General features: G+C 45.0%; 1 protein-coding gene across 1 annotated transcript in view; it reads left to right on the top strand.

The window, feature by feature from the left end:
- Positions 1–19,027, top strand: part of GPR4 (G protein-coupled receptor 4) — a 366,706-nt gene extending 347,679 nt beyond the window's left edge. Inside the window, exon 2 of the mRNA XM_069205993.1 lies at positions 17,044–19,027. Coding sequence (XP_069062094.1) covers positions 17,044–17,096 — 53 coding nt within the window. The 3' untranslated portion in view covers positions 17,097–19,027. The remainder of the gene's footprint in view (positions 1–17,043) is intronic.
- The last annotated feature ends 5,370 nt before the right edge of the window (positions 19,028–24,397 follow it).

Below are 24,397 nucleotides of genomic sequence, written 5' to 3'. Positions count from 1 at the left end.
CGTATTACGAGTTCCATAGGATATAATGGACTTGTAATACGGGGGCAGGATATCCGTCACATTTGGGACGGTTTAACCCTCTCCGCCAAAGTTGTAATCAGGCCCTAAATATGTTTGCCTGAGCTGTTGCACGTCGTTCTTTGTCACAGCTACTTCAGCTGGAAGAGACTTTTTTCTTATAGAAAAATTAAACTTCTTTGGGCTCTTCTATGTCTCCAGATTATGCTAATATTTTCATCATGGCCAAATTCAAGGAATATCATACATGCAAAGATTCAAAATGGACAAAAGATTTGATCATCTACATATTCATTATATGGTGAGGTACACATGATTCATTGGTGGACAACATCACTGCTTTAAAATAGAAAAACATCAACATAAAATTTAGTCATAAAATTGATCCCCTATCGATTGATATCTTGGGTGTATTGATTAAATTGGTAGACGATACTATTCACATGAGTGTTTTTTGGAAACCTACTAAAATGTGCAATTTGTTATACTGCCTGTGTTTCCATCCGGATTCTTGAAAGAAATACCTTTCTTACTCACACTTTACATGTTTCATAAGGATAGCTTCTGATAATGGCGTGTCCAAAGAAGTGGAAAGTGAATACACCATCGGATTTTGTTTCAGTGGATACACATATAATTACATTTCAGATGATATTGAACTCATTCACAGTAAAACAAAAACACATTTTTTTGAAGAAATGTGATATAAAAACAAAATAAATATATTTTGTGGCAAATATTCAACAAAAATTAGGACCATAAATAAAATCATCACAAAAGGGGACATTTTACAAGCAGAGAAAGATTTCCCAGATTTTTGCAAAATTATACAATTTTTTCCGTTTCGAGTTAAATGAATGTGTGCACGTGAATAACGTCATTATGGCCAATTGTGTTTTACATCAACACAGGGGTAACAAAATTGTGCTCTGGAAGACGTGTGATCTGTGCTAGTAGAAACTGTATCTATTTCAAAATGGATTGCTGCACGTGGGCAAGGCAGCATGTATCTCAGAACATAAAAGCAGCATTCAAAAAAGTTGAGTGTGGCTGTTCATTTTAACTAGAAAAGGCCATGAGAACAGCGTGATACAAGCTTGGGCGAAATAAGATAGGACCCTGAGAAGCAATGCTTTTAGAGTGCTTTAGCTCCTGAGAGCCATCGCCGTCTCTCGCTGAAGTCTATCTGCTGATGAGGCGAGTGCTAAATGGCAGCGTGGTGCCTGATTCACCCATATGACAATTCCAGGGCAATTGCTGGAGAATGAGGGAGATGGGATTGATCCCACTTTAAAACACTCTTGCATTTCAGTGGTGAACGCAAGGGTCAAAGGAGAAACACCTTTCAGAATCTGAAAGCTAAACATTGAACTAAGAATAGAATCTAGGTCTTGGGGACTTGCTGAAACATGAATTTAGGCACCTCCCCCTCCTCCCCATAGAACTAGATATTAAAATAGGACTCAAACATAGTCAAAATAAAAAGAGGACTTCCAGAAGGCTCACACCACAAAGAAAAGTGTAATAAAAATAGGAATAACAAGAGGCAGCCATTTTATCCTTAAGGGTCTGTTAGACATAGCATCCTTGGCGTGGTCTCCCCTAACTTTTTGTCTCTGCTTCCCAGGTTATTGATGTGTGCTGGACTCTAGTTTTGCTGTTTTTGATACTCTGGGTACCTTTCCACTACTAACCAGTGCTAAAGTGCAAGTGCTCCTATGTAAAATGTATGTGTAATTGGCATATCCATGATTGGCATATTTGATTTACTAGTAAGTCCCTAGTAAAGTGCACTAGGGGTAACCAAGGCCTGTAAATCAAATGCTGCTAGTGGGCCTGAAGCACTGGTTCTGCCATCCACATTAGTAGCCCTTAAACAAGGCTTAGACCTGCCACTGCAGTATCTGTAGGTGCAGTTTTAAACTACCAATTCGACTTGGCAAGTCTACCCACTTGCCAGGCCTAAACCTTCCCTTTTCATACATGCAAGGCACCCCAAAGGTAGGCCCTAGGTAGCTCCATGGGCAGGGTGCAGTGTATGGTAAAGGTGGGACATGTACTAATGTTTGTTACATGTCCTAAAAGTGAAACACTGCTAAATTCAGTCTTCACTGTTGCAAGTCCTATCCCTCTTATAGATTACCATGTGGGCTGCCTTTAAATAACTTTAAAGTGTAGATTCCCTTTGAGAGCAGATTGAAATATGGAGTTTGGGGTCTCTGAACTCACAATTTAAAAATACATCTTTTAGTGAAGTTGCTTTTTAGATTGTTAGTTTGAAAATGCTACTTTTAGAAAGTAGGCATTTTCTTACTTAAACCATTCTGTGACTCTGCCTGTTTGTGGATACCCTGTCTGGGTCAGTTTGACAGTTGGGCTGTTTGTGAATCTTCTCTACACAGTGAGACAAAGGGAGCTGGGGTGTAGCCTGCATATCCTGATGAGCCACCAAGGCAGGATCTTGTAAACAAGAGTAACTTCCCTTTCTTCAAAGGCAGAAAGGGATATAAGTATTGGAGCCCAAACCCCTGAAAATTAGATCACTTCTGGAACCAAGAGGAACCTCTGCCAAGGAGAACAGCTGAAGAGTTGAGGAGAAGTGCTGACCCTGCCTGTGACTGTGCATTGTTGGGCTATCATGCAGTTGCTGCTATTGCCTGTCAAAGAGGACAAAGACTGGACTTTGTGGTATATTCCTGCTTGTGAAGAATCTCCAAGGGCTTGAACTGAGCTTGCCTCCTGTTTTGAAGTCTTAGGACCATAAAAGACTTCCTCTGCCAGCACCTGGACTCTCTGCTGAGACTCCTGCCCTGCCAAGTGGTGCTCTATCCAATCCCTGGGCCCCTGAAAGGTGAAGTTGGCAGAACAAGAGCTGAAAATCCATGCACAGAATGCTGTGCGAGGAAATTTTCAATGCACCATCTGCAGCGCCATAAACGACACAGCACCAGCTTTGCGGCTGAAATCGACGCTCCACCTCCATCGCGGCTGGGAGATCGATACATCACGGCTGGAGAAACGATGTGCAACACCCGCTTGCAGCTGCTGAGAGCGACGCAAACCTCCCACAGCGCATTTTTCTAACACCGTGCACCACCATCTAATACTGTTCAATCTCAAGGCCCACCCCATATCCTACTCAGTCCCATCCAACAAACCTATGCACTGGGCAAGGAGCATCAAGCAAATCCCACTAACAGCGCTGGAATCCAGAATCAGCACCCAATTACATTTGCAAACTCTCCTCCACACAGTAGATGACCTCATCGCCCACTAAAGCTCAGCGATGACAGATGTTCGTGACCAAGTGGCACTGCTCAAACTAAAGCGATCTATAAAAACACAAATACAATGTAGATCCTGGTTCAACTTAGATCTCAACAAAGAGAGGAGACAATTAAGACCGACTGAAAGGCTATGAAGACTGAACCCCTCACCGGCACACCTCTCACTCCTAGGATCTGAATGGCTTTTCTACAAGCAACACATCTTTAGAGAAAAAAGCCACTTTCTTTCGCAACTACCTTGACTGTGCAAAGAACAGTCCTAGGGAGCTCTACAACATAATAAAACAACAAACTCTATTACCTCCCAACACGAAACAACAACCACCAACGGATGCTGTGAAGAAATAGCAAACGTCTTCATTTACAAAGTTGCAAAAATAGAATGATCTCTTATCCAAGATTCACATTCTCCATTGACACACAGTTCACCATGGTAATGCCCCCTTAAGTCTTAGGTAAGGTATGGAGTCCCCAAGAAAAACTGAAGACAACAATGATTGAATACAACTGAAAAACTATGCAAAGTGGACAGACTTCAGACCTATGACTGATGGAGAAGTCTTTAATATAATTGCAAACTTTCCATACTACCGATCCACTACCCTCCTCTCTAGTACAGAACCTCAGCCATATCATCTCCCTGTTTTGGACCAAAATCATCAACGCCCCTCCACAAAACCACAAATACCTGGAAACAAAAACTTTTGAGAGCAGGAAGAACCCCAACAGTGAGATGCTCCAACTCACTTCTTCTCATACTTCCTTAGCTGAAGAAGAAATCCTACCAGATGCTCTCTTTCTCATGAAATGCTCCTAGGATCTGGAACTCACTCCCTAAAGATCTCCACCGCAAACCCTCCTTTGCCTGTTTCAAAAGGGACCTCAAATCTCTACTGCTCAGCAACTACTTCAACTAGCTCACAAGATCCATTATCTTAATGCCGTATTATATAAGTTTTGTGTATATTTTCCACTACCTTCATGCTGTATTGTTCTATACTTTTCCTATGGCTGTTTTAACCCATATGAAACTTGTACTTCAAGTAAACATGTTCACATCACTTGTAAAGTGCTCTGCTACTTTCGAGTCCAGCTAGCGCTGTATAAAACTCTAAAATAAATAAAACCAGGTATATGATTGAATAGATATATATTACTTAATGAACAATCTTTTTTGGCAGTTTTGGCATTAGGACATACCTGAGCACACCAGTATTGTGTTTGTTCACACGTTTTCCAAATAGGTTTCTCACACACTGATTGCTAGACAACTATTTCTCAGATAAATAACAGTAGAGCGTACCTAATTTCTAGACTACGCTTGGCCCCATTTTCTATTCAGAGGGCCATTATTGGTTTGATGTTCTATTTTAGTATAACATTCTCTTTATAAAATTGCCTCAGTATTGTTTACATTAAGTGTTTGTTAGCTTTTTACTTCATGCATGTGGCATATCTTTATGACAAGTTGTAACCTAGCTTAGGTGCTATTTTAATGATGTAACTTTGTTTTTAAACTAGGGTATAAAGCACAAAATATACATAATACAATGCTACATGAGTTATTTTGTTCGAAGTACATAATCTTTTCTTATTTCAGAAGTGAGCAGAGTGCAGCAGCACCTCACCTGCTTACAGACTGTACTTGTTTATCATTGAGAGCTTTTATAACCTTTCTCTAGCGGTAACACAGCGTTGAAATGAAACACTTTAACACTGGCATTGTAGAACACTTAACTTGTTTGGGGGTATGTATTAGTAGTTGATTTTGTTCCTGCTATGTATGCTGGAACATTTGTTCCGTGTTACAACTGTTGACAATCAGCAGTGGCGGCTGCAAATGTCAAGAGGGTAAGGGGGGGACAATGGGGATGGGAGAAACAAAAAATAAAAAACACTTATCGTTCCTGCTGCCTCCGCCTCATTCCTCTGCTCTTCTGCTGTTCCAGCATTCACTGGGACACTAGCACAGGGTCCCCAGCAATCCTGGCACTGCCCTTGTGTTTTGCGGAGCATGAAAGCAGCATCAGGATTTGTCTGAGCGGCTTGGTCTGCCACTCAGACACTGCACTGCGGTTGGTGCAGTTTCCCCAGCCCGGCTGTGCAACACAGCCGGGTTGAAGAAACCTAAGTGCGCATGTGTGTTTGGCCGGCCTGAGACGGCCGGCCAAATACACATGCGCACTTAGAACACTCCACTCTTCCTCCCCTGCCCCAGTCCCTCCCCTCCTTTCACATGCTGGCTGAGCCAGCGACAGAAAAATAAAATGATAACAAAATATTATTTTATTTTCTTGCTGCTGGCTCTTAGCCAGTGGGGCGATAATCCTCCGCCATTGCGGAGGAGTCGCCTCTGCACATATTGAGAGGTAAGAGCACCTTTGACACTTTATTTGATGTACTGTATATCGAACCAAGCAGAATTTGCTATTTTTACATATATGGTTTTTCCAAAGGAAAATCCTCTTAATGTTTACATAACAGGACACAACACATGGGTGCACGTAAGGAATTGTTGACATATTCTTGTCATGTTTTGACATTTTTGGTGCCGGGAATGTATTGTGGAAAACTGAAGGCTAAACCCCTTATACATCGACTGCACACTGGTTTAGCAAAGCATATTAAGACCCCTCTGTACCACCAAATGCCCTCCAGTTCTTAAAGCAATGATAATTAGCAATCTTAATGCTAGCTTGTGGGTTCACTTGTGGCACCTACTGTTAATTATCCATCCCATTAACTGGTCTATTAAAGGCATAACTACTATTGTTACATAATGACATATTTATTGATGAAGAAACTGTTACTGTAGGAAAGTACCATCTTTCTTGGGATGTCAGTATGTTTTTGATTGTCTCACTGGGATCCTGCTGGTCAGGACCCCAGTGCTCATAGTTTGTGGCCTAATGTATGTGTTGTCAGTAGTGCTTAATTGTGTCACTGAGGCTCTGCTAACCAGACCTTCAGTGCTTATGCTCTCTCTGGCTCTAAATTTGTCACTATAGGCTAGTGACTTCATTTACCAATTCCAATTGGCACACTGGACCCCTCTTATAAGTCCCTAGTATATGGTACCTAGGTACCCAGGGCATTGGGGTTCCAGGAGACCCTTATGGACTGCAGCATTTCTTTTGCCACCCATAAGGAGCTCAGACAAACCCTTTCACAGGACTGCCACTGCAGCCTGCGTGAAATATTGCACACACTATTTCACAGCCATTTTCACTGCACTTAAGTAACTTATAAGTCACCTATATGTCTAACATCATTTACTGAAGGCTAGGTGCAAAGTTACTAAGTGTGAGGGCACACTAGCACTACCAAAGGTGCCCCCACGCAGTCCAGGGCCAATTCCCTGGACTTTGTGAGTGGGGGGATGCCATTACATGTGCGCACTACATATAGGTCAATACCTATATGTAGCTTCACAATGGTAACTCTGAATATGGCCATGTAAGGTGTCGAAGATCATGGAATTGTCCCCCATTCCAAATCTGGTATTGGGAAGCCAGTTCCATGCATCCTGGGAGCTCCACCATGGACCCCCAGTACTGCCAAACCAGCTCTCTGAGGCTTGCCCTGCAGCTACAGCTGCTGCCACCTCGCAGACAGGGTTCTGCCCTCCTTGGGTATGAGTTGCTGAGTCACAAGAAGGCAGAACAAAGCATTTCCTTTGGGAGGAGAGTGTTACAACCTCTCCCTTTGGAAATAGGTGTTACAGGCTTGGGAGGGTAGCCTCCCCCAGCCTCTGGAAATGCTTTGAAGGGCACCAATGGTGCCCTCCTTGCATAAGCCAGTCTACACCGGTTCAGGGACCCCCAGTCCCTGGTCTGGCGCGAAACTGGACCACTCCTCTGTCCATCACCACCCCAGGGGTGGTGTCCAAAGCTCCTCCAGTGTGTCCCAGACTTCAGCCATCTTGTTTTCCAAGGTGTTGGGACACTCTGGAGGCCTCTGAGTCATCAGTGCCAGCAGGTGACGTCAGAGACCACTCCTGATAGGTCCATACCTGATAAGGTAGCTAATCCCCCTCTCAGGGCTTTTTAGGGTCCCTCCTGAGGGTTTCTCTTCAGATTCTGCTTGCAAGTTTCCATCAGGAATCCTCTGCAACTACTACTTCATCCTCTGACCTCGGATCGACCGCAGACTGCTCCGGGAACCGCTGTTAATTGCAACAAAGAATCCAGAGGGCTATTTGGACTCTGCATCTTCAACTCCAGCCAGCAACTGCAACAGTTTCCATGGTGTGCACACTCTGGGGACTACCTGTCTTCACCCTGCACCAAAAGGACCGAATAAATCTCCTGTGGAGTGACGGAGTCACTTCTCCGCTCCAGCAGGCACCTTCTAAGATGACGACCGGTTCTCTTGGACTCCTCTCCTGGCGACGAGCGTGCTCCTTGAAACACAGGTGTGGACCCCTTCGACCCAGACTGTCCTAAGGTCCTGCTGTCCAAATTTGGAGGAGGTAAGAGCTTGCCTTCTCCATTTGCGACAGTACCCCTGTGCACTGCGTCATCTTCACCTCCTGAGGCCTCTGTGCACTATTTGAAAGAATCTTTCATGCACAGCCTGGCCCAGGTCTCCAGCACTCTATCCTGCGATGCTCAACTCGCTGAGTTGTTCCCTGGCGATGCAGGACCTTCTTTTGTAGTGCTGCAACAACAGCAGTTTGCACCTTCTTTGTCCCGGTGTCCTGGGACCTCTGTGGGTGCTGCCTGGTCATCTGTGGGTTCCCTCTAGTGTTGGGAGCCCTCTCTGCCTTCTCAGTCCGAATTGAGTCCATAAGGTCCCTCCTGCCTCCAGGCAGTGCCATTTTGACGCAATCCGCGACATTGCTTGAACCAAGGCGTATTGGATGAATCCAGCGCTGCAACTCGCCTTCATCCAACATCTCCACCTGGGACATCCTTTGCATCATGCAAGAACCCACAGCCATCTTCATTCATTCATTCATTAGCTTTATTTCGGTAAAAGTAAATACCATAAAAGCACATCACAATTAACAGTTTCGTAGTTTTGCAAAACAACAAGCTACATAATTTTTTTTCGATCATAAAAGATTAAAAAGAGGTGTTAGACATAAGCATTTTCCTACTTGAAATTCATACCTTATTATAAAATTGTATAAAAATACATAATAGGTATTAAGAATCAAATACAGACCTAACCAAACATTTCAGATAAAATAAAACGTTTCCATTTAAAAATATAAAAGTGTCTAAGCATAAAAATGAAAAGGATGCATCCGAGCAATATAAAATGATAAACACATACAAAAATAGGTTCATCAATGACTATTCCCCACATCCATTGTTAGCTTTCCCTCTATTTTTTTGAGCATATTCAGTCTATTGTGCCAGATTGAATCTAGATATTTTTCCAGGCAGCAAGCCACTAAAACCGATGAGTCAGATTTAAAAATTCTCACGGCCAATGAACAGTTTTTAAAACCCATTTTCCTGCATAAAGGAATAATCCAACGGACTCTTTGTTTGTGGTATGCGGGCATTGAAAGAGGATGTGGGTTATAGATTCTTCTCTGACACAGCCCATCGGACACATCTTAGAAGTGCAATTAGCGTTAGACCATTTGTATGTAAGGGTACGCAACGGAAGAGAACCTATCCTAAATCTAATATATAGTGCACGTGCATGTGGTGAAGAAACGATGTCCATATACTGTGCAAATTCATAGTGGCATTTGAATTGTAAGAAGTTGCCCGTCATGGAAGATGGCGAAACAGCAGACAATTGTAAAAGTTGGACATAGAGCCAAAATGCATCCTTTAATATCTGTGTTGCATTTTTTGGGATAGATAGCGGGTCCTTCCAATAAGACCCCAAACCAAGTAGTGAGAAGGTCCATTCTATGTATACACACCACTTGATTTTTGGGCTGGTCTTGTTGGCCATCAAATTGGCAGGCCCACATCTATAGGGGGCAAGGGAGTCTAATGACCATAAACGAATCCAATATAGCAAGGGCCTAAGTGCGACGATCTGGCTGATGGGGGGCAGATTTAAATCCATTCGGATTGGGAGCATTGGGGTGCTGGAAGGGACTCCTAGCAACGACCTTAAGAAGGAATTTTCCACCTTTGTCAGATCATCTATACCACAGTGGCCCCACAGTTCTGCTCCATAAATGGCCCCCCCTCTTGCTTGTAATTTGTAGATTTCGACAGCGGGCGTCATGGCAAAGCTAGGGGATCTAGCTGCAAATCTTACAATGCCACTTGACCGTTGTTTCAATCGCAGGGTAGCCTTCTGGATATGACAGTGCCACTTATGCGAGTCTTCTAATTTCAAACCTAAATAGTCAAAGTTACTGACTCTTTCCAGCGTGGCACCCTCTAGATAGATAGGTCGTCGCATCCTGCCTTTTTTATCCCCAAACACCATACACTTGGTTTTTAATCGATTAATTTCAAGGCCGTGGTCATTACAAAAATCCATGAACCTCGAGAGCAGAGTTGAAAGACCTATGGCTGTTTGGGATATCAGCAAGGTGTCATCAGCAAATAAAAGGCATGGAATCTTCTGCCCTCCCAATTTGGGGGCATCATTGGAGCACTCCATAAGATAAGGAATACATGCATTTATAAAGAGGAGAAATAGAGTAGGGGCAAGCACGCAGCCTTGTCTTACGCCACGAGCGGTGGGAAATTTTTCAGTTAATTCGCCTTGGCCGCCCCATCTGATTCTTCCATAATTGCCAGTATAAAGGTCTCTAATGATGTTTACAATAGAGCAAGGAACTCCTATTTTGGACAGGACTTCCCACAATTTGTGGCGGGGTACTAGATCAAAGGCTGATTTTAGGTCAACAAATGCTACATATAAATGACCTAAGTCTACATCAACAACTTTCCATTTGATTGAAATAAAACGGAATACCTGATCTATTGTACTAATTTTTTCTCTAAAGCCCGGTTGGAGGTGATTTAAGATTTTATTTTCTACCATCCATTTACTCAGCCTGCTCAACAATTGATGGCAAAATATTTTTTGAAGATTGTCGAGAAGGCTGATGGGTCTATAATTTCCCGGGGAATTCCTCTCTCCTTTCTTATATATGGGCACAATGATTGCCTCTTTCCATGATTCAGGATAAATTCTAGTGGTCAAAATGGCGTTGGAGAGCCTATTGATGTATGGGCTCCAGATGTTTTGGTCCGCTTTAAACATGTCAGAAGGAATCCCATCCGACCCTGGGGCCTTTGCTGCTTTCTGAGCAGTGATGGCCAGCACAGTTTCATTCAGTGTGAAGGGGGGCAAGGAGGGCGTGGGCTCACTCAAAATTGTTGACACCCCCAGACTTGGAACATCACTAGCCGGTAAAGGGCCATACAGTTCCTTGAAGTGAAAGAGCCAGGCATCAGGACTAATATGAGACTCCAAATAAGGTGCTCGGTTCTGATCGCTACAAGAAACCAGAAGCCAAAACCGTTTGGAGTCGTGAACCATAGCTGCCTCAAGTAAATTGCTCCAAAGCCCCTTTTCATACTCGAGTTTGCTTTTGTTACATGTAGAGACATAATGACGTCTAGCATTAATAATACCTAGTCTGTCCTTTGACCTTAACACATTGACCAAAGTATTTTTGGCATCCCTACATCTCTTATTAAACCATTTAGAATGAGGTTGGGTTCGGGAGTTAGTCAATGGCCTAGGACATTTGGTAAACAGCTCTTTCAAAATAACAAAGAGTTCCAGATGGAGAGACAATACTTCAGTTGGAGCAAAGGTAAGGCTATCATCAAATAGCTGGTGGGAAAATGTTAAGGCGCACAATTTTTCTCGAAGCTTGTTTGATTGTGCAAAGGAGTCCCATCTTACCATACGCCTATTGCTGGACAACGCCATAGCGGTAGAAGAAGCAGGAGGAAATGCAACTCCTGCTAAAAGAGATCTCTTGTACGTGATCAGGAGAGGGGCGTGGTCACTAGTGTAGGGGTCACCCACTTCCACATCTAATATATAATGCCAAGTTCTTAAATCAAAGAAAATGTAATCCAATTTGTTACTATATGAGCCCCTAAAAAAAGTTGGTCTGGCAGGAGTGTCAGCTGGGAAGCGGCCATTACCAAAACGAAGGCCGTGGGATATCATAAGGTCTATTATCTGTGAAGCCCTGGCACATGATTTATATGAGTTTTGCTGGATAGAATGAGGAATCAAAAAAGAAGGGATGTTCCATACACTATCTTCAAGCTGCATAACCTCTATATGGTCAGCATTACGTTCAAGTTGAACATTAAAATCTCCTGCTATTATGATGTGATATTTAAGACGATGGTCCGGAATTAGGGTATTCAATAGCTCGATAGTGGTGGAACAATGATTGGAAGGTCCCGGCCTACTATAGATGCTTATACAAAGAACAGGGAAGCCTGAGACTGGATGGATGGCAACAGCCAAAATGTCGTAAGAATCCACATATATCTCCTTTATTCCTCTCACCTCTGTAGATTTTACCCAAGTGATTAAACCCCCTGCTGCCCTACCTGCTGGAGAAGGCCTGGCAGGTTTAAAAAAAGAACTAAACCCCTGTTTGTACGTACAATGTGTGGCCCAAGTTTCCTGGAACATACAGACATTAAAATTTTCAACAAATGTCCCCCACTCAGTGTCCATGAGTTTGCCATTAATGCCAGCCACGTTCCAGGACAGAAATTTAGCTGTTTCCTGGGGAATAGGGTCGCTTAGGTTCGTAATCTTATCATCCAGAGAATGGCTGTCGATAGGTTTCGCCATAAATGAGTTTGTGGATTTATTAGTAGTTTCAGGTTGAAGATCCGATGAAAGGACAACGCCCAGACTGGATAGATTAGGTGGAAAATCAGTAGCCGCTGAGTCTGAACTAAAAAGGGGAATACAGGGGTTAGTAAAACATAGTCAGTCAACGTCCGATGTGGCCCCCTTAAGATCGGGATTATGTACTGCTTGGCCCCTTAGAACAAGACCAGAGCTGGTCATAGGGGCCAAACCAGATAAAGGGTCTCTTCGAGCCTGGTGGCCTGGTGGTCTAAGGTCTTGGATGTTTACAGAGTGGTTCAAGGCCACATTAGCTGTTCCGATGGAAGAATTCAGTCGCATGTGACCAACAGTAGGGCAGCTAACTGTGAGGAAAATGGCTGAGGGCTTCCTGCTTGTTGTCCGTGCTTCCATATCTAGGAGACCTGCTACCAGATGGGAGTTTTTGAGATTGAGTCTTATAAAGTCACTGCGACCAGAAGAACCAGGGGAACCATTAGCTCGTTCGGCAAATAATATGTCGTCATGGATGACTGAACCACAGCCTCTGACGTGTCTCAGCCAATGCAAGACCTTGTTAACTAATGAAGCTTTGTCTTCTTGCATGTTTGGAGGCAGAGGTGGGACATTGCACATATATATGTAGTTATTATTGATTGGGTTGGAATTATAGCGAGAAGCTTTGGTGGTATCCCATTTAAGGGGAACATTAGAAAGAAGAGGAGAGTTACTTCTGAAAGAGGGCATGTGCTGTCTATCAGGACACTGGTCATCTATAAGATCTACTTCACTTGCTGGCGATGGAAGGGGCCCAGTTAACGGAACGCCTTTTGCAAGTGGGTGTTTGATTATCATAGGTTTTGGCCTGGACTCGCTAGTAGGGAGAGAATGTTTATTTTTGAGGAAGGTGGTAATTTCAAGCAATAATGATCTCAGTTCACCAACTTCGGTCTTGAGGCTACACACCAGTGCTAACAAGTCGTTTTGCAGGGGGGCACTCTCTGTGCGTGGCAAGGTTGAGGGGGATGGTTGATGATTATCCAGATCATGGGGCGCCAAAGGAGAAAAACGATTGGAACAAGGAATTATAGGGTGTATTGCGTAGGCTCTTGATACTTTCGAGTCAGAGTGAAGTACAGAGGGAACAGAGGAGCTACTGGAACTAGTGGGGTCTTGACAGACTAACAGCTGGTGACATGAAGCAACGGATTGTGAATTAGAAACGATGTGTGGTCTGGATGTTAAAAATGGAATAAGGGTACCAGATTTGGGCTCCTTTCGTTTGACCCTCTCCTTATTATTTAGGATCTGTTCTACCTCTTCTATCAGATCATCTATTTCCTTAGCGACACAGTTAGTATGGGGTAGCATGGCCTTGTTGGTTTTGGGTATTTTAGACTTGGCAGAGCCCGATACCGGGCTATCTTTTGCCTTGCGCTTCCCCATTGGGGAATGATACTACAACACAATGAGGAAAAAGGATTTTGGAATACTGCCCTGTACTAAAATGGCTGATACCGTACCTTAGGGCCCAGAGGGGGGGCCCAGCCCGGCCTCCTTCGGTCTCTGACGGGCACGGACGGGCCCGCCCTTGGCCCGCGCGTGTCCCACGAGCGGGAGCGCTGTAAAGATATTTAAAGGGCTCCTGCCCTTTTCGTCTGCTGCTGCTCTGCTGTGCTGGCCCCCAGGTGAGGGAAGACGAAAGGCGCGTCCCGCGATCCCGCGAGCGGGAGCGCTGTAAAGATATTTAAAGGGCTCCTGCCCTTTTCGTCTGCTGCTGCTCTGCTGTGCTGGCCCCCAGGTGAGGGAAGACGAAAGGCACGTCCCGCGATCCCGCGAGCGGGAGCGCTGTAAAGATATTTAAAGGGCTCCTGCCCTTTTCGTCTGCTGCTGCTCTGCTGTGCTGGCCCCCAGGTGAGGGAAGACGAAAGGCGCCATCTTCCTTGGTGCTCTTCTGCAGTCTTTTTCCAACCGGAGAAACCTCTTTTGCGCCATCTTCTAGGTTGGGAGGGGCTCCTGTCCTTCCTGGTATCTTCTGTGACTTCTGGACTTGGTCTCCTCTCTTTACAGGTCTTCAGGTCCAGGAATCCACCATTTGTTGCTTGCAGTCTTGCTTGGTTCTTGCAATAACTCTGAACACGACTTGTAGTGAGTCCTAGGGAAACGTGCAGTACTTTACTCCTACTTTCCTGGGCTCTGGGGTGGGGTATTTTACTCACCTTTGTGGTTTTCCTACTCTCACTGAAATTCTCTACACACTACACTTGTCTAAGGGAGAATTCGTGATTCGCATTCCACTTTCTTAGTATATGGTTTGTGTTGCCCCTAGACGTATTTTCTCCTATTGCATTCTATAGCATTTCCTATTGTTTGCACTGTCCTATGACTAATTACTTACCTTATTTTGGTGTCTAGTGTATATATTGTGTATAATACTTACCTCCCGAAGGAGTATTGCCTCTAAAATATTTTTGGCCTTGTGTCACTAAAATAAATTACCTTTATTTTTGGTAACACTGAGAATTGTCTTTATTTGTGTATAAGTACTGTGTAAGTATAGTGGTATTGCAGGAGCTTTGCATGTCTCCCAGTTCAGCCTAAGCTGCTCTGCTACAGCTACCTCTATCAGCCTAAGCTGCTAGAACCCTACTACATTTCACTAATAAAAGATAACTGGACCTGGTATAAGGTGTAAGTACCCAAGGTACCCACTACAAACCAGGCCAGCCTCCTACAGTTACTTAGTTTTTAGTGCCCAAATCAGAGCTTCCTCCTCTGATTGTTAACATATTTTCTGTTTCCATTTTCATTTTCAACTTATGTATAACTTAGCAAGTGTATACCCCCTAATGAAGGGCCAACAAGTGAAAAATGCATTTTGGGAGCAGATTGTTATTTGCTGGATGAAAATCATGATTTCTGAATATAAATATGCCGCATTGATTGAAGATGAAACTTAGGATGATGATAAATACAAAGAACAATGTGAAGTTACTATAATATTCATAAAGAGTAAATAACTTGAAAATTAACACAATTATAGTGGGTACGTATTAGCACTTACATATGGCCTTTATGTAATGCATTAAGGGTCTATTCCCTTCACACGAGATAGCAGCTACTCACTTCAGACCCCTCAGCACACCTTTTGGGCAAAAGACAGACCTAGCACTCTATCAATGTGCAAACTGTCTGCAATGTCAGGGTTTGCTTCAATTTGTATGTTGCCTTTCCTGGAAGCATACACAATAGCTATATCTTCCTTCTGTCATCTCTTGTGTGTCAGTTTGTTAAAGGGGATTTTAGTAATGTGGCCCATTGGTAAGTAAGAGCATCTCCATATGAGCATCTGGAGAATGGCAACTCAAACATAATCACTTGTTACTTAGTACACTGCATGCATGTAGGCATGATGTATTATTTTAGAATAGAATACTATTTTAAGAAATATCTCTTCTCCATTGCAGGAGATGGCGCGTATGCTCTTTCTCCCCATCCCCTGTCACCCTACAGACATTCACCCTCAAAATCACAACACAGGTGCAAAAGAGCACACAGACTTGCATGAGCCATCACCGAACTTTTGGAATCCTTAAATTGCAATTCAGATTTTTTCACGGTATATTGTAGGTGCTGCTATATTCACCCAAAGATGTGTGCATGATTGTTGTAGCCTGTTACGTGTTTGAACAGCATTGCCATGCGACAGGGCTTAAATATATAGAAATTCATTATCCCTAATCTGCGGCCACACCCAGGTACTTGGGGGTGGGCAGAGAACAGTGTTCAGGGTATATGGTGTGGATCAACTAATTATGTCATTTTTCACTTGAACTTCTAGTTCTGAGCCATCCTCTAACCACAACAACATCCTCTTCTATCCAGCTGTTCCCTTGAAAATCCAAACCCATAACATGGGTGAGGGACAAGATGAAACGGCACTCAGCTTCATAGATGAAGTATTGGAAATTATCTGTGAGGGGATCCTCCAGACTTACCCTCACTTGATGGGGATTCAGCTAAGCAGCAATGCAGTGCAGTCCAAATTTGCAAGGACATCACTTGCACTGCAGTGGGTGATCACTCCTCCTGGGATAACCTTTATCAGTGGCCCAGGATTAAAGCCCAGGCAATTCTTGGTGTGTCCTCACAACCACATTCTGAACTGTCACCACCTTTACAGGAGGATCCTGAGAACAACTCAACTGACCCTCCACATTCTGCTGGGAAAGTTTGAGCAGCATAGAGGCAGTACATGTATTATTTTAAAATAGAGCAAATGAGTTGTGAAATTTAGGCCAGTCTTGTATCCAGTCTGATGTGTGTTCGAACAATCCATGGTACAGTTCACCTCTGTTAATTTTGTTTATGAATGTTTTCTTATACTAATATGTTTTTACAATTTTATTATTTTGGGGTATGTACTAATCACCAAAACATTTCATCATGGGAATGATTTTCTAAATTATTGTTTCATTTCAGAAATACATTTCTTAAACAAATGTAACACTTTGCATATATTATATTTCCATGTTGTCAAAGTATATGTATGTAGGCTGCCATTTTGTAAATGTATCTTTCTTTAAATCAACCTGTGAAATGAATAAAAGCTATTCCAGAAACAAAACCTTTAAAAAATGATAAAAATGTTTGTTTGACTTCTTAAAAAGACATTTTCAATAAGAAAGTCAGTGTGGCAAATATTTTTAAACATTTTGTTGGACATGATTAGGTAATCAAGTCATGCCTCTTTGAAAAGATACGCATCATGCATGGAATATTAGTTATAAAGTACTTTGAATAACTGATGTTTTAATCCATTTTATAGACACATTAGCTTGAAAAAGTATGCACTGGAATGTCGTGATATCTTGTATTTTGGGATGTAATATCCCTTATTATTAAAGGTTCAAATAGATCTGAAGTACTGGACATATTCACTTACTTTTTATTTTTTACCCATTTCAACCAACAGAGCTTGCAGAGAACCATTGCAGTAGGATCCAGGTCACAGATCAACAACTTTGATTGCAAGATATGCATAACAGCTATCTACCACCACTGAGGAAGAGGAAACACAGACCAGAAGGAAGTGTGCACCCATTCAGAGACAAACACGCTCCTTCTACAAAAGAATTTAGGCAGAGGCTGCAGATTCAACTGTAGAGGTTAAGTATGTTGGCACCAGCAACCAGGACAAGGTAGATATTAATGTTCTTACTGGCCTTGGAGAAGAACTACCATTGGGGTCCGAAGAGCACCCCACAATATCATTTAGACCTGCAATCACTTCCTCTTTGACTCCAGAGATCTCCAGGGCATCAAGACTTCCAACAGCACATATTGATCTACCTTCTTCTCCTTCTCCAAGTGGCAAGTGAAAATTGAACCAGAGGATCCTCAAGAAAGGGCCTGTAACCTCAGAACCTGATTCGACTCTCCCTCCGGCTCTGGGCAATTATTTTATTATTATTTAGGACATTACACCATTGTTCGGTGTTTTGACAATTATGTGGACTTTTGTCTATAATTGAAGGACTAATTTATTGGACATTGTTTTCTTATTCATTTGTTTACAGTTTATACCCCATTGTAGATAGCTTCCATCATCAATTTGCAATTTTAACATTTTCAGAACTTTACAACAAAACAAACATGGCCAAAAGTAACTTGTTTCATATTTGTATTGGAAAACCATATCACTTCTCTTTCTGGCATGATAATGATAAATATGGGTACATAGATAATCTTTTCAAATGTCTTTAGGCATATCTCAGCACCATAAGACTTAGAATGCGAGGAAAGAAGAGCGCATACATTTCCCTTTACTGTATATTAAGTTTAAATACCAAATTAGTCACAGGCCACATTTAGAATGAAGTATTTTCACAAATAGTACCTACATTTGGGGCTAGTCACAAAGGTAACTTACACTTGTGGGTAATATGCATGTGTAATTTATTTTTACAGTTTTGAATAACTGTACTACTTTTGGCTATGTACAAAATATGAGTGCAAAGTAATTAAAAAGTATCGACTTAAATGTGCCTGACCCTAAAAAAGGAGACGTGGCCATATGTGTAAGTTACTACTGGCAAAAAAGAAATAGTAGTACGTTCAGCACCACACATGGCCAACCACTGGTACTGCAACACCGTCTCATAAAAAAACAATGGTGGTAGGGACTTGAAATAAAACCCCATTGGGAAGAAATTCTTCCTGGAGTGGTCACCTGGATTCTGTCTTCATCTTACCTCACATCCCCTCAGCTAGGCTGTTCTCTCCACAGTACATATCCACTTGAAATATGGGCTGCTTCTTTCAGACAACACTAATGTATTGAGATGTTAAACATCTCTCTCTTCAGTAACAACAAACCTACAGTCACTCAACCATATCTGCCTTCCCAACATAACTTTTTGGTTAGGTATACTTAACATATATGCCCCTCACCAACACCCTCTAACACAAATCCAATATATACCTAGATATTTTGATTAAAGTTCCTTTATTTATATTCTTTTCATAAAATCACATTTTCAAGTAGATTTATTTTTTTTACTGGAGAAGAAGTAATGGCAAGTGAAGCCGAGCAATACACAAGCTGTGTCTTTCAACGTAATTTGACTACACACTGGTATATCCTTATGCTGCTATTTCTACAACAATGTAGGGGATTACTATCACTTGGTTTGTTAAATCCTCACACAAAATTTTACAATGTGTTGACTTTTATTTGCAGTCAAATCCGACCTTGATATTTATATTGCCATACAACTATATACTCACACACGTTATTTTGCCTTGAAGGCCCTGTGTTGTCCCATCCACCTGTCACAATATCTACTTCTGCTCCCAGCACTGCACCAAAATCTGAATTGTCACCGCAGATGGTAGAGACTGGTAGGTTAAATTTATGCTCTTTTGTATTTGGGAATTGACAAACACCCTTATTTGCATCCTGGTCAAAGTGTAAAAATTGTTGGTTAAGTTATATTTTGTGTGATAAAATAGCCCTTAGAGTTTGCATTGTAAGGGAAGTCTGTTAGGCATTGTCTTAATTTGCACAAGAGGAATCTTTGTAGGGCTTTAACATTGCATTTGAACCATCAAAATCTCACCTGTATGTATGACTTAGAATGACATACGCCTCAATATATGTATATTTCTTTTATCACCTGCAGTCATGCAACAGCCTCTAGTGTTCACCTTGCAAATACCTAAACCGAAGACACCAGGGGATACCTGGCAGCAGCAATTAGGCCCTCAATCATAGGTCAGCCAGGTACATTGGTGAAGCCCTGGTATTTACTTCTATATTTTATCATTATTCCTTTCAGTAACTTTTTTAATGGTTTATGCCATATAGAAAGTTAAAAGTGCTTTAAGTGATGTTTATGATTTTCCTTTTCTATATTTATTGCTAATGGTTCAGCATTTTGGGTCAAGATCCCTATTATAGTTTGTCTGTAATAATTAAACATAATTATTCTCTTTGTAGCTGCTGGATCAGGAGATACCTTGGCAACACAAACTACAAGGACACTGTTTCAGCAGCTATTGTGGTGGTTCTGCAGAAATGAAACACTTATGCTTTGAGCTAGTGAGTTGACGTTATAAAGATATAGGTGGTCATTCCAACCCTGGCGGTCGGTGTTAAAGCGGCGGTAAAACCGCCAACAGGCCGGTGGTAAAAAAAATTGAATTACGACCGTGGCGGAAACCGCCAACATAGACAGCCACTTTAACACTCCAACCGCCAAGGCGGTACAAACAAACACCACGGCGGTAACCTCCAACAGACAGGCGGAGGACAATGTACCGCCCACAGAATTACAACAGTCCAATCCGCCACCTTTTCTGGGGCCGATTCACCGCGAACAAAAACACAGCGGAAACAGGACTTGGAAGGGAAAACGCTCACCTCTACACACCCCACGAGGAACCAGGACGCCATGGAACCGGAACTTCAGATACTCCCAGCCTTTATCTTCCTGCTCCTCTACCAGGAGCACGAACGCCGGCGGTGAAGACCACGGTGAGTACTGCACCTACGACACAGAGGAGGGGGGAAAAACAGTGACACACACACGCAATACGCAACACCCCCACCCCACCCTCACACACTACAACACACACATAAATACAGCATGATACATTACAGTTACACCCCCCAGTCCCCCCTGGAAGAATGCAAGGACAAAAGGAAATGAGTCGAATAATTGTAATATATTCAATTACATAAATCAAAAATATTTACATATATACATTTACACTATAAACAATTATATACACCAAGAACACAAGTCCAAGGGATTCCACCATCATAGTGCGTGGACCACTGGGCCCAAAATGCATGGGCGAGGCCCACACTCAATACCCGAACAAGACGGAGAGAACACTGCTGGGGCATCAGAGAGAAATAAAACAGGCACCTCAGGGGGAAGGGAAGGGTGGGCACCTCAGCCGGGTGAGTGCACGTTGCCAGATCCACGAGGGGGCTCCATGCCCACTGTTCAATCCTGGGGAGTACAAAGCCACAGTCTCTCAAGCCTCTACAGTGGGTGGGTTGCCCACTGTTCAATCCTGGGGAGGGCAAAGCCACAGTCTCTTAAGTCTCTACAGTGGGTGGGTTGCCCACTGATCAATCCTGGGGAGTGCAAAGCCACAGTCTCTCAAGTGGATAACAGTCTCCACTGGTTCTGGAGGGGGCTTAGTGCCCAGAGTGCTTCATTCTGCCAAGGACAGAGGTAGTGGATGTAACTCTCCACTGGATCTGGAGGGGGCTTGGTGCCCAGAGTGCTTCATCCTGACAACGACAGAGGTAGTGGATATAACTCTCCACTGGTTCTGCAGGGAGCTTGGTGCCCAGAGGGCTTCATCCTGACAAGGACAGAGGTAGTGGATGTAACTCTCCACTGGTTCTGGAGGGGGTTTGGTGCCCAGAGGGCTTCATCCTGACAAGGACAGAGGTAGTGGATGTAACTCTCCACTGGTTCTGGAGGGGGCTTGGTGCCCAGAGTGCTTCATCCTGCCAAGGACTGAGGTAGTGGATGTAACTCTCCACTGGTTCTGGAGGGGGTTTGGTGCCCAGAGTGCTTCATCCTGCCCGTGGTGGCCTCATTAGCGTTGTAATCATTGGCGCTCACTGTCCTGTGGTGGTGCTGGCGGTCTTGTCCTAGGCATCGGTTCTGCTGGCGGTCTTGTCCTGGGCAGCGGTGCTGCTGGCGGTCTTGCCCTGGGCAGCGGTGCTGCTGGCGGTCTTGTCCTGGGCGGCGGGGTCCTGGGCAGCGGTGCTGCTGGCGGCGGGGTCCTGGGTAGCGGGGATGCTGGCGGCGGGGTCCTGGGCAACGGGGCTGGTGGTGGTCTTGTCCTGGGCAGCGGGCTGGTGGAGGTCTTGTCCTGGGCAGCGGTGATGCTGGCGGTCTTGTCCGCTGTGCTGATCTTCCCAGACTTGACGGTTTTACTGTGCCCCTTCCCCACCTTGGATGGTGTCGCAGCTGTCTCCACACTCCTAACTGTACCCCTTGGAGCGGCTTTGGTGGCTGATTTCTTTCCCCTCTCCCGCCGGGCACTGCCCAACTTTTTATGCTTGACAGGTGGGGGACTGTCTGTGCTCTGGCTCCTTGCCACACTGGCTGCCTTGTTGCCTGGTGCACTCCAGAATCTGGAGACTACTGGCACCACTGGTCCCACCGATGTTGTGGCTGAGGTGCTAGGTTGGGACCTGGAGAGTCGGGCCCTAGGAGACTGAAGGGGTGGGGGAAGTAAGGGAAAGAGGTCAAGGTTGGCCTGGAAAAGTTTCTTAGGAACACTGGGACGGGTAGCTGGAGGGGGTTTGTGAGTGGAGGAAGAGGTAGTGGTTGTAGGAGGTGTACGTTTGGTGACTTTGGGTGAAAGTGCATGGGCTGGAGGCTGTCGTAAGGTGGATGGCTGTTGGGTGTGTGGCTGCATTTGTGTACCTTGGGAGGTGGCCTCACAGACACACTGGGAGAGGACACAGGGGACGTGTGAATGGTAGTGGGGTGGTGACTGCACGTGAGCGGGTTTTGGTGGTGGGTGTGCTGGTGATGGACGTAGTGGCTGAAGATGTAGTGCATGCAGGTGTGAGTGGAGACGAGACAGGTAGGGAAGAGGGAGACGAGGAGGAGGGGGACACAGTGGAGGCAGTGGATGTTGGTGTGTTTGCATGTGTCTGATGCTTGCGTGAGTGCCTGTGGGATGTTTGGTGCTTATGTTTGCCAGAGCTTCCCTTGTGTGTTGAGGTGTGCGCATGCTGGTCTGATGGTGTGCTTGGGATAGGCTGAGGTACAGGGGTGTGGGTCTGGGTGGAGGAAGTTGGAGGGGGGAGGCTAGAGACAGGAACAATGGCTGCCATCAGTGCTGAGGCCAGAGTCTGAAAAGCTCGCTGAAGGGCTGCCTGACCAGAGTGAATGCCCTCCAGGTATGCATTGGTTTGTTGCAACTGCCTCTCTACACCCTGGATGGCATTCAAAATGGTAGACTGCCCAACAGTGAGGGACCTGAGGAGGTCAATGGCCTCCTCACTGAGGGCAGCAGGGGTGACTGGGGCAGGGGCTGAGGTGCCTGTGGCGAAGGTGATGCCCACCCTCCTGGGTGAGTGGGCACGGGGCAAACGCTGAGGGGCTGCTGGGAGGACGGTGCTGGTAGGGGGGGGTGGCGGCTGTACCTGTAGATGTGGGGGGCACAGATGGGCCACCAGAGGAGGAGTCCGTATCGCTGGTGTCAGCTCCTGTCCCTGCCGTGAAGCTCCCCTCGCCCTCCGTCCCACTGGTGAGTTCAGACTCCGTAGTGTCGCCCTCCAGGGCCATGTGGGATGCAGCTCCCTCCTGCTCCGGTGCCACTGCTCCTCTGCCTGATGATGCTAATGCGCGCAAGAACAGGGAGACCACAAAAAGGGGGGGAAGACAGAAGAAAGACATGTTGAGTGTATGCAATACTGCTACCGTTGGCGGACACAACACACACAAAAGCCCCCTGCACTATGCCGCGCACTTGGAGTCCACTATTCAATCCCAGGGACATGGGTTACAAGGCTATGCCCGATTTCTGCACACATGGATGTCACAGGAGCCTGACTAGGTGTAGTTGGCACTATACAAAGGTGGGGTGGGGTGCCACAGGGCCTGCCTTAAGAAGGGTCCTTGCCTACTAAACTCTCCCTGGCCTAGGGGAACCCACAGCCCACCTCCCCCACCCAAACACCAACAATGCGCGCTGAATCAGCTGAATTAAAGTGTACTCACCCCCTTGTTCCTCAAGCACCCATCCAACTCCGGGTACGCCACTGCCAGGATCCTGAACATCAGGGGGGGTCATGGTACGACGGGCACCCCTCCCACGTTGGGAGGCCATCCCCAGCTGGGCCTCCGCCGTCTTCTTGCTCCAGCGGCGAATGTCCTCCCATCTTTGGCAGTGGGTGCTCCGTCTGTGGTAGACCCCCAGGGTCCGGACTTCCTTGGCGATGGCACGCCAAATGTCCTTCTTCTGGTGGGCGCTGACCTACAGGAAATGACCAGGGGAAAAAGAGAAGTAATTACCATCTGAACCATCACAGTCATTGGCCCCCATCCCTACCCTTGCCATGACGCACATGCACTCACTGCGTTTCATGCACTCCTCATTCTCACCCCCCTATCTTTCATCCACCCCACTCCACACAGGCATTGCCCATACAGCATGCTCACAGTGTACCTACCTGTTTGTTTGGAGGACCGTAGAATAGAGTGTACTGGGGGAGGACCCCATCCACGAGTTTCTCCAACTCCTCTGTGCTGAAGGCAGGGGCCCTTTCCCCAGACACACGAGCCATTGTCTCTTCCAGACCGAGTTCACAGCAGCACTTGCAGTATAGGTCCTCTCCTGTCGAAGATCAGGTATCAAATGATTGAACAGACAGAAAATGGCGGTCACCTCTGCGGTGGTGCGTACCGTCACCGTTGGCGTACATCGTCATTGGCTCCTGGGACCCATAGGGTCCAATGTTAACCAATGCAGGATTGCGACGCGGTCTTCGACCGCCTATCACAACGGTGTACAATGCCAGCGCAGTTACTTCATATCCCCCTGTCCCACTTTACAGGTCAGGCAGCCGCCGTTTCATGGGCCCACATGGCATTATTTTGGACTGCGTTACACATATCTAGGCCTTGCCTAAACACTCATACAGGCAAATTTCGATTTGCTAATATTTTCTGAGTAAGCTGTGTTTACATACCTCAGAGTTGGTTGACTCTCTGCTAGCTGTTCTCCTCCATAGGCAACGTCCACTGGGGCATGTGAGGAGATGGCAGCATCCTCCGGTGCAC

Source organism: Pleurodeles waltl, chromosome 9, assembly GCF_031143425.1.
Source record: "Pleurodeles waltl isolate 20211129_DDA chromosome 9, aPleWal1.hap1.20221129, whole genome shotgun sequence".
Taxonomy (NCBI): Eukaryota; Metazoa; Chordata; class Amphibia; order Caudata; family Salamandridae; genus Pleurodeles; species Pleurodeles waltl.
Note: the sequence above shows the minus strand (reverse complement) of the source record. Positions and strands in the feature narration are given on the sequence as shown.